Below are 10,400 nucleotides of genomic sequence, written 5' to 3' on the forward strand. Positions count from 1 at the left end.
CACCGCCCGTGCGGGGCTAGCCTGTTCGGCAGCTCGAAGCTCCGGCAGTCTGTGGGTTCTCTCGGCTTGAGGGGGTCGGGCCCTGCCTCTCCTCTTGCCCCTTGGCTGCCGGCCTGACTGGTCCTTCGTGCCCCGTGCTGATAGGGACGGCCAGCCTGAGCCCAGCCCCCCTGCCCGATGGGGACCCTTTGTGGCGGAGGAGCGGCCTCTCCAAGGACTGCTGTGGCGCCTCCATCCACTAGGGTCCCCGTGGGTCGGCCGGGGGGTGCCCCTGGTGGGGGCAGGGAGAGCCGGGCCAGCAGCACGCTGGGGGGGGGCATTGGGGAGCGGGTGCTGGAGCCGTGTCTCTGTGAGGGACTGTCTCCATCTTCCGGGCTTTCTGCTGGCAGGGATGTAGCAGACGGACTGGGTGTGCCTGGGATGCCCTAGGCTCCCACTTACAGGTGGAGGTTCGGATAGGGGTTTGGGATGCAAATCCTGCCTCTCTGGGTCTGCCGGTGACCCCTCCAGTCCCCATTCTTGGGCTTGTGTTCCCGCAGGGTGTGGAGGAGGTGAGGGTGGGATGCGACCTCTCCTCTCTTTCGCCTTCCTTTTTTCTCTGGCTGTGGCATTAGGGGCCCAGGATTCCGACCTGACAAAAGAGCCCTGGAGAGGTGATCAGTCTAAGCCGAAACTTTGCAGTTTCAAGCTGGGCCTGTTCCTTGTTCTAGCAAATGCATTTTTTTTCCTTTCCTTCTTCTGCACCTCCTTGGTTTGCTTCCCTGCACCCCCCCGCCCAAGCTGGGTACTTCGTGTCTCCCTTGGGGCTTGGGCACTGAGAGGGTAGCACTAAGCCCTATCCTGTTGGCTGCTACGACACTGCTCTGCTATCTTTGCCACCTGGAGCTGGCAGGAGAGCTGGGTGTGGCCTGGGGGCGAAGACCCGGCCAAGCTGGGCACTGTCCCTACAGCCTCTGCCCCATCTCTGCAAGGTCTCTCTGTATTGGGGGACGATGCTTCCCTTCCATAGGACTCTTTGGACCCCCTGACACCTCCCCTTCTCCAGCTAACCTCTGGGTCTGGAGGGAGAACCGTACAGGATTGCCTGGGCCATCTGTCTGGCTGTGCCTGAGCAGAGCCTGACTTATGTCTGTCTCCGTGGTGCTTGGCTGTGGGGGCAGGCGCGACTCGGCTTTGTGTTGCAGCCCAGCCGGTAGGCCAGACAGCAGGCTCCTGGACAGCCAGCCGAGGGAGGCCCTCGGGGTGAGGAGGCAGCTGGGGCCAGGAGTGGGAATGTGGCGGTGCCGAGTCCACTCTCAGGCCTTGATGCCTCAGACCTCTGTCCTGGGGCTCCTGGTGGCAGTGCCACTCTGGGGTGCTGTTCTCCCCATCCCTCGGCTTGTGATTGTTCTCTCCCTGCCTTTCCCCTTCCCCCAGCTTGGGCGTGGGGTGTCTGTGGCCTGAGGTTTGCCTGTGGTGGCTCTTGTATGCGGCTAGCCGTCCTCAGCTCTGGGATCTGGCATTCGGGGTCTCATTCCAGGACGGCCTCCCGCCCTGCCTTTCCCAGCATCTGGCTCTGCTGCCCCCTTGGGTGTGGCCCAGCTGAGGCGAGGCCTCCTGGCTCCTTTCCAGGGGGGTGGGGGGCTGGGGGATGATTGATGGCCCCCAAGTCTGCCTGCGCTTACTGCTCACTCATGCGCCCTGGAGGCCCCTCCTCTCCCGGCCGTGGTCACCATCTGGGGCTCCGGCTCTGGTGTGGTGGTGGGCGAGTGAGTGGCTTCCACCCACTGTGGCACGGAGCTTGGCCTGCTGGGGGTCCTAGGCCAGGCTGCGCGGTAGGACTGGCGGCCTGGGCCGGGGAGCTCTGACCTGCACTTGCCATCTCTCCTCAGGCCCGTCCCAGGTGCAGCCGCCGACCATGCCCACTGTCTGCCTCCTCCTGCTGCTACCCCTCACCATGGAGGGGGTCCTGGGCCGCAACAGACCCTTCCCCGCCTTCTTAGTGACAGACACCACACTCACCCACCTGGCTGTGCACCGGGTGACCGGGGAGGTATTTGTGGGCGCAGTGAACCGTGTCTTCAAGCTGGCCCCCAACCTGACTGAGCTACGGGCCCATGTCACGGGGCCCGTTGAGGACAATGCTCGCTGCTATCCGCCCCCCAGTATGCGTGTGTGCACCCACCGCCTGGCGCCCGTGGACAACGTGAACAAGCTGCTGCTCATAGACTATGCTGCCCGTCGCTTGGTGGCCTGCGGCAGCATCTGGCAAGGCATCTGCCAGTTTCTTCGCCTGGATGACCTCTTCAAGCTGGGCGAGCCCCACCACCGCAAGGAGCACTACCTGTCAGGGGCCCAGGAGCCTGACTCCATGGCCGGTGTCATCGTGGAGCAGGGTCAGGGGCCCAGTAAGCTGTTCGTGGGCACCGCCGTGGACGGCAAGTCCGAGTACTTCCCCACTCTGAGCTCCCGCAAGCTCATCCGCGACGAGGACAGTGCCGACATGTTTAGTCTGGTGGGTGAGCTGGCCAGTCCGTTCCCCCTCCTCCCTTTGCCTGTCCCCGACACCCCGCCTCAATAGCCGGCACCTGTTTCCCTCCTGTCTTCTCTCTGTCCTGGCTCCACCTCTGGAAGAGCCCTGGTCCAAGGAGGGACGAGCTGCCGAAGACAGGAGGGTGGGCTGAAGCGCGGGACGGGGCTGCTCGCCCTGCCCTCTGCTACCCTTGTGGCCTGGGCTCCTGTGACCATGTTGGTGGGGCAGGGGGGGCGGTGCTGTGAGAGGAAGCCCTGGGGAGACTGTGTTGTGGGGGTCGAAGGGCCAGGGATTAAGAGACTGACGATGGACCCAGACCTTGTCCCACGCTGTCTCCTCATCCTGCTCCCCAGGTGTACCAGGATGAGTTTGTCTCCTCGCAGATCAAGATTCCCTCAGACACCTTGTCCTTGTACCCCGCCTTTGACATCTACTACATCTACGGCTTTGTGAGCGCCTCCTTCGTGTACTTCCTGACGCTGCAGCTGGACACCCAGCAGACGCTGCTGGACACGGCGGGCGAGAAATTCTTCACGTCCAAGATCGTGCGCATGTGCGCGGGGGACTCCGAGTTCTACTCGTACGTGGAGTTTCCCATCGGCTGCTCCTGGCGCGGCGTGGAGTACCGCTTGGTGCAGAGCGCCCACCTGGCCAAGCCCGGCCTGCTGCTGGCCCAGGCCCTGGGCGTGCCGGCCGACGAGGACGTCCTCTTCACCATCTTCTCTCAGGGCCAGAAGAACCGGGCCAGCCCGCCCCGGCAGACTGTTCTCTGCCTCTTTACCCTCAGCACCATCAACGCGCACATCCGGCGCCGCATCCAGTCATGCTATCGCGGGGAGGGGACACTGGCCCTGCCGTGGCTGCTCAACAAGGAGCTGCCCTGCATCAACACGGTGAGCTCAGCGGCCTCAGCCGGAATAGCCGCGCCTCCCTCTTGGGGACCCCCGCCCTCTCATCCTCTCCCTGCATTTGCCCCCCCGCAGCCTGCCTCCTCACCGTCGCTCTGGGCGGGCGCTCTCTGCTCGTGGGCCGCCTCTCGCCCTGCCTGCTCCTCCACCCATTCCCAGCCGGCTGCTCCTTGCTCCAACTCACGAGTGTCCCTCACTGTCCTGAGTCAGCAGTAGTCTCCCGGCCCGTCCCCATCTCGTAGGCCCAGGCCTCGCTCTCCGCCCCTACTCCCGCCTCCTTTCCCTCCTCTGTCTCCCTCCTCAGCCCCCCGATTTCCTGTGGGGTCCAGGGCAGCAGTTGGTCTCGGCTGGTGGGAAACAAGTTCCAGATACTGCTCCCTTCTAGAACATGGGGTCTCATGGCCTCTGTCCCCCCAAGCTTTGACTGTCACGTGCATCCCTCCCGTTTCACTAGCCCATGCAGATAAATGGAAACTTCTGCGGGCTGGTGTTGAACCAGCCACTGGGCGGCCTGCACGTGATCGAGGGGCTGCCCCTGCTGGCCGATGGCGCTGACGGCATGGCCAGTGTGGCGGCCTACACCTACCACGAGCACTCTGTGGTCTTCATTGGCACTCGCAGCGGCAGTCTGAAGAAGGTAGGCCCTGGCCCCCTTGCCATGTGAAGATTGGGGCAGACTCTGAGATATGGGATGACAGTCACGGACAAGAATGTACAGACAAGCCCTGTGAGACTCTGGACAGGGCACACTCAGTAGGGCAAAGGGAGCTTCCCAGCCAGGGCCCCAGGAGCCCGGCCATGCTCCCCAAGAGGCTCCCATGGCCATCCACCGGCTCCGGCACCACTGCCTACTATGGCCTGAATTGCCGGCTTCCTGTGGCCCTGGGGACAGAAACCAGACCTCTCTCAGGGTCTCCTTGCCAGGAGAGCAGGTGGCAGCGGCTCAGCCGTCAGTGCTGGATCCTCACTGGAATGGATGCAGACGTAACCCCCTTCGCCCTGTGTCCCCTCACGGGCAGCAGGGCCGCAGCTGCTTCTGTCCTGGCAGTGGAGGGAGCGTGAAAGTGAGAGATGAGCTCCTGGGAGCTCTGATGTGTCCTAAAGGGACAAAAGTCAGGACAGCCATCACGCTGTCGTTCTTCTCACCTGGAGACTGTGGAGTGATCCCTGGGGAGGTCGGGCGCGAGCGTGTAGCCGGGCGAGGGCTCGCGAAGAGGGCTGCTGAGCTCTTGTGCTGGGCCTGCTCCCCTCCTGGGTCCTTTCTGTCATTTGTAACAGCTTTATTGAGGTATAATTCCCATCCCATATACTTCCCCTGCTTAAAAGACACGCCAGTGGTTTGAGCGAGTTTGCAGAGTTTTGCGACTGTCACCACTCTCTCATTCCAGGACACTGTCATCACCCTAAAGACCCCTTCCCCTTTGGATGTCAGCCTTCTCCCCCATCCCCCATCTGTGGCATCGCTAATCTCTCTGTCTCTGTCTCCTGGGAGCCTTTTCTGGCTGGCTGAGTTGCCCCCAAGGGCCTCCGGGGCGGGGGTGCTTTGAGCCCTCCTTCCCCTGCCCATGGGGATCGTGGGGCTGGCAGGTCAAGGGCTGAGCCCTTCCAGGCCCCAGCTTCAGTTCAACCACAACCCGGAAAGTTCCTGGCTCGAGAAGAGGACGCCCTGGGTGCGTGGGGTGTTGCTGTGGCATCACATTGGCTTGTCACCCCTCTTCCCTGGCCTTGCGGCCCAGGTGCGAGTCGATGGCTCCCAGGATGCCCACCTGTACGAGACGGTGCCCGTGGTGGATGGCAGCCGTATTCTGCGAGACCTGCTCTTCAGCCCTGACCACCGGCACATCTACCTCCTGAGTGAGAAGCAGGTGGGCCCGTGGTGGGAGGAGGCGGGTGGCAGTGTGGGGGCGAGGTGGGTGCTGACGAGGCTGTCCCCAGGTGAGCCAGCTCCCAGTGGAGACCTGTGAGCAGTACCTGAGCTGCGCGGCCTGCTTGGGCTCCGGGGACCCACACTGTGGTTGGTGTGTGCTGCAGCACAGGTAAGGGTCCCAGAAAAGGGATGGGTGGTGACGACGGGCTCAGTGACGCCCTGCTCTCTGGAAGATCTGGCCGGGCCTCTTGTTGGTCGGTGGGGGCAGCACCTGTCCTGGCCTATGTGCTCACTTCTCCCAGCTGTGCCCTTATGGCCCTCCCCGCCCTCCCCTTCCACTTTCTCCAGCTAATGAGCGGAACCTCCACTCCAAATGACGTCCCTTAGACCCCAGGGACAAGGCTGAGGCACGCTGTTGCCTGGCACTGTGGGCTGGGCCGGCTGGGCCCTTTCCCCGCTAGGCCCCCATGGAGCCCTGGATAGGGCCCTCCCAGGGCAAATGCGCGATGGGCTCTGGCCTGACCCCACGCAGATGCTGCCGCGAGGGGGCCTGTCCAGGCGCCTCAGCCCCACATGGCTTTGCCGAGGAGCTGAGCAAGTGTGTCCAGGTGCGGGTCCGGCCCAACAACGTGTCAGTAACATCGCCCGGGGTGCAGGTGAGTGGTGTGGCGGGTGTGGGCTGTGCTGCCCAATGTGTGCGCGTGTGCGGGGTGCACCCTGCTGAGTGCTCCGTCTCCCGCAGCTGACCGTGGCCATGCGCAATGTGCCAGACCTCAGCGCAGGTGTGAGCTGTGCCTTCGAGGAGGTGACGGAGAATGAGGCCATCCTGCTGCCCTCCGGGGAGTTGCGCTGCCCCTCGCCCTCCCTCCAGGAGCTCCAGGCTCTCACCAGGGGGCACGGTCAGTGGCTGGGGCTGCTCGGGATGGGGGCACTGTCTGTCCCCGGCTGGCTCACGGCCGCACTTGGGCTTGCTGCAGGGGCCACCCGCACCGTGCGACTGCAACTGCTTTCCAAGGAGACCGGCGTGAGGTTCGCCGGGGCCGACTTTGTCTTCTACAACTGTAGTGTCCTTCAGTCGTGAGTACCGATCTCTGTCCGCACGTCTCGTTGTCCCTTGCTATGTCGTGCAGACCTCGGATGGGTCCTGGAGCCTTCTTCCTTTGGTTCCCCATGTGTCCCATAGGAGGAATGCTGAGGGGGCCAGGCCAGGTCTTCTCTGTTGTTTCTGAAGCTTCTCCCCCCTAGGTGCATGTCCTGCGTCGGCAGCCCTTACCCCTGCCACTGGTGTAAGTACCGCCACGTGTGTACCAGCCACCCCCACGAGTGCTCCTTCCAGGAGGGCAGGGTCCACAGCCCCGAGGTGAGGCGGGAGCCGTGCGCGAGGGGGCTGGGCTCCGCATGCACTCGCCTCTGGCTTTTCTGTCTTTGATCTCATCGGTTTCTTGGAGCCTCCTCGATGCGGGGCTGGCCCAGCTGGGCCTGGACAGCGCGGTCGGCGTGTGGCTGATGGCGTTCTCCCCCGCAGGGCTGCCCCGAGATCCTGCCGAGTGGGGACCTCCTGATCCCAGTCGGCGTCATGCAGCCTCTTACCCTGCGGGCCAAGAACCTGCCGCAGCCCCAGTCGGGCCAGAAGAACTACGAGTGCGTGGTCCGCGTGCAGGGGCGGCAGCAGCGCGTGCCCGCCGTGCGTTTCAACAGCAGCAGTGTGCAGTGCCAGAATGCGTCGGTGAGGCCCCCTCCCTGCCATCCCCGGGCCTGTGCTCCGCTCTCTGGTCTGGAAGCCTCAGGTGGCTGTGGCAGGGGACCTTCTGAGGGCTCACGTGGTCCCTGTCCTTCAGTACTCCTATGAAGGTGACGAGTACGGCGACACCGAGCTGGACTTCTCTGTGGTCTGGGATGGAGACTTCCCCATTGACAAGCCTGCCACCTTCCGAGGTGAGGGGCGAGATGGGGCTGAGGAGCTAGCCTCCTGGGACAGAGTTGGCATGAGCTGGGGCCAGGTCTAACAAGGGGCCCCTCTGTCAGGGCCCGCAGAGGCCCTGGCTCCCCGTGGATGCTCCCCAGCAGTGCCCTCCCTGCCCGCAGCTCTCCTGTATAAGTGCTGGGCACAGCGACCCAACTGTGGCCTCTGCCTCAAGGCTGACCCCCGCTTCAGCTGTGGCTGGTGCATCTCGGAGCACAGGTGCCAGCTGCGGGCCCACTGTCCAGCCCCCAAGACCAACTGGATGCATCCGAGCCAGAAGGGCAGCCGCTGCAGCCACCCCCGCATCGCCCAGGTTAGCTTCTGCCACCCTCTGCCCACTGGGCACCCGGGGCTCTGGGCCCACCCTCTCACCTTCCCGTCCTGCTCTGCAGATCCATCCACTCATGGGGCCCAAGGAGGGAGGCACGCGGGTCACCATCGTGGGTGAGAACCTGGGCCTCACCTACCGAGAGGTGGGCCTGCGGGTGGCCGGCGTGCGTTGCAACTCCATCCCCGCCGAGTACGTCAGTGCCGAGAGGTGAGTGTGGCTGTGCGGGTGCTCAGGCTGGTGCTCCGAGGCTGGCCTTGACCTTCTCTCCCCCGCTAGGATCGTGTGTGAGATGGAGGAGTCACTGGTGCCCAGCCCGCCACCAGGGCCCGTGGAGCTCTGCGTGGGCGACTGTTCCGCTGACTTCCGCACGCAGTCCGAGCAGCTCTACAGCTTTGTGGTGTGTGAGCTGCCTGCCTCTTCCCACGCCCACCCCTTCTGAGGGGGTGTGACCCCACGCTGGGCCGCGTCCTCTCTCGCCTCACAGCTGCTTCTCCCACAGACCCCAACGTTCGACCGCGTAAGTCCCAGTCGGGGCCCAGCTTCCGGGGGTACGCGGCTCACCATCTCCGGAAGCTCCCTGGATGCTGGCAGCAGGGTCACGGTGACTGTGAGAGATGGCGAGTGCCAGTTTGTGAGGTGGGTAGGGCCCTGCCAGTGTTGGGCTGGGCACTGGACCGGGGGCCAGAGGGATGGGGCGGGGCCAGTGAGGGCCTTGGGCCACCCGCTCCAAGCGCCCTGCTTACCGACATAGGAGAGATGCCGAGGCAATTGTGTGTATCTCGCCCGTCTCCACGCTGGGCCCCAGTCAGGCCCCCATCACCCTGGCCATCGACCGCGCCAACATCTCCAGTCCCGGAGTCCTCTACACCTACACCCAGGACCCTACTGTTACTCGCCTTGAGCCCACCTGGAGCATCATCAAGTAAGATTCTAGGGAGACTGGGTCCCTGAGCTTCTGTCCTTGGGCTTTGCCTGGTGACTGGAACCTTGGGCATCAAATTACACTGACTCTGAACCTGAGCCCTTACTGGCAGAGCGGGCAGGGTCCTCCCAACTATGTAGCACCTGGCACCTGCCCAGCAACCCAGGTATGGGAAGCCCCAGGTCCCCATGGCAGCCTTCATAGCTCTCTAGGGCCAGGCTGGGGACAGTGGCGGACAGAGACTGAGGCCCCTCCTCCCGTCCCCAGTGGAAGCACTGCCATCACTGTGAGTGGGACCCACCTGCTGACAGTCCAGGAGCCCCGGGTCCGGGCCAAGTACCGAGGCATCGAAACCACCAACGTGAGTGCCAGCTGCCCTCGCCCCACCCCTGACTCTGCCACCCGTGGCCTCATGTGCTGGGCTACCCGCCCTTGTCCACACAGACGTGCCAGGTGATCAACGACACTGCCATGCTGTGTAAGGCCCCTGGCATCTTCTTGGGGCGGCCGCAGCCACAGGCCCAGGGCGAGCACCCTGACGAGTTTGGCTTCCTGCTGGACCACGTCCAGACAGCCCGCTCCCTCAACCGGTCTGCCTTCACCTACTACCCGGACCCCAGCTTCGAGCCACTGGGGCCCTCTGGTGTCCTGGACGTCAAGCCTGGCTCCCACGTGGTGCTGAAGGTGCCGGAGGAGTGCAGGGGCTGGGAGGGCCAGGGCGCTGGGGAGCCCTGGTGGACCGTGCCTTCCATACGCAGGGCAAGAATCTGATCCCCGCGGCAGCCGGCAGCTCCCGCCTCAACTACACCGTGCTGATCGGGGGCCAGCCGTGTGCACTCACCGTCTCAGACACGCAGCTGCTGTGCGACTCGCCCAGCCAGACGGGCCGGCAGCCTGTCATGGTGTGTGCGCGGGCGTGGGAAAGCCACCCGGGGAGTGCGGGGTGGCTCTGAGGGTCAGCTCACAGGGGCCTGTTCCTGCAGGTGCTGGTGGGCGGCCTGGAGTTCTGGCTGGGCACCCTGCACATCACGGCCGAGCGGGCACTGACTCTGCCGGCCATGGTGGGGCTGGCGGTGGGCGGCGGGCTCTTGCTGTTGGCCATCACTGCTGTGCTGGTTGCCTACAAGCGCAAGACTCAGGATGCGGACCGCACGCTCAAGCGCCTCCAGCTCCAGATGGACAACTTGGAGTCCCGCGTGGCTCTGGAATGCAAGGAAGGTGCCTGGGGTGGGGGTGCAGCGCGGGGTGGGCACGCCGGGAGCCCGCCTCCTCTTGCTCTGCTCACTTCTCCTCCCCGCCCCTCCCAGCCTTTGCCGAGCTGCAGACAGACATCAACGAACTGACAAACCACATGGACGTGGTGCAGATCCCCTTCCTGGACTACCGGACGTACGCCGTGCGCGTGCTCTTCCCGGGCATTGAGGCCCACCCGGTGCTCAAGGAGCTGGATGTGAGTCCCCGTGGCCTGCTCACTCCCCGTCACCCCCGGGGCCACCGTCCCAGCCTCTGAGACTCCCTGTCCCCCACAGACACCCCCCAACGTCGAGAAGGCGCTGCGTCTCTTCGGGCAGCTGCTACACAGCCGCGCCTTTGTGCTCACCTTCATCCACACGCTGGAGGCCCAGAGCAGCTTCTCCATGCGTGACCGTGGCACCGTGGCTTCGCTCACCATGGTGGCCTTGCAGAGCCGCCTTGATTATGCCACAGGGCTGCTCAAGCAACTGCTGGCGGACCTCATAGAGAAAAACCTTGAGAGCAAGAACCACCCAAAGTTGCTACTGCGCAGGTACTGTCCCACCCCGAGCCCCACCCTCCGTGGGCCCAGCCCCTGACCGGCCCCACCCCCTTCTAGGCCTGGGCCCCAGCAGCCTTTCACCCTAGGACAGAGTCAGTGGCC

The 10,400-nt window shown here is 64.4% G+C and overlaps 1 protein-coding gene across 1 annotated transcript in view; it reads left to right on the forward strand.

The window, feature by feature from the left end:
- The first annotated feature begins 353 nt into the window (after positions 1-353).
- Positions 354-10,400, forward strand: part of PLXNA3 (plexin A3) — a 15,115-nt gene continuing 5,068 nt past the window's right edge. Inside the window, exons 1-22 of the mRNA XM_025049211.1 lie at positions 354-2,494; positions 2,866-3,405; positions 3,875-4,057; positions 5,157-5,285; positions 5,356-5,456; positions 5,820-5,943; positions 6,030-6,186; positions 6,265-6,364; positions 6,533-6,647; positions 6,813-7,013; positions 7,126-7,222; positions 7,373-7,563; positions 7,643-7,788; positions 7,858-7,978; positions 8,081-8,217; positions 8,333-8,503; positions 8,771-8,864; positions 8,948-9,187; positions 9,262-9,405; positions 9,487-9,721; positions 9,811-9,953; positions 10,033-10,332. Coding sequence (XP_024904979.1) covers positions 1,898-2,494; positions 2,866-3,405; positions 3,875-4,057; positions 5,157-5,285; positions 5,356-5,456; positions 5,820-5,943; positions 6,030-6,186; positions 6,265-6,364; positions 6,533-6,647; positions 6,813-7,013; positions 7,126-7,222; positions 7,373-7,563; positions 7,643-7,788; positions 7,858-7,978; positions 8,081-8,217; positions 8,333-8,503; positions 8,771-8,864; positions 8,948-9,187; positions 9,262-9,405; positions 9,487-9,721; positions 9,811-9,953; positions 10,033-10,332 — 4,266 coding nt within the window. The 5' untranslated portion in view covers positions 354-1,897. The remainder of the gene's footprint in view (positions 2,495-2,865; positions 3,406-3,874; positions 4,058-5,156; positions 5,286-5,355; positions 5,457-5,819; positions 5,944-6,029; positions 6,187-6,264; positions 6,365-6,532; positions 6,648-6,812; positions 7,014-7,125; positions 7,223-7,372; positions 7,564-7,642; positions 7,789-7,857; positions 7,979-8,080; positions 8,218-8,332; positions 8,504-8,770; positions 8,865-8,947; positions 9,188-9,261; positions 9,406-9,486; positions 9,722-9,810; positions 9,954-10,032; positions 10,333-10,400) is intronic.

The sequence above is a fragment of the Pteropus alecto genome, unplaced genomic scaffold (genome assembly GCF_000325575.1).
Source record: "Pteropus alecto unplaced genomic scaffold, ASM32557v1 scaffold396, whole genome shotgun sequence".
In the NCBI taxonomy this organism is placed as follows: Eukaryota; Metazoa; Chordata; class Mammalia; order Chiroptera; family Pteropodidae; genus Pteropus; species Pteropus alecto.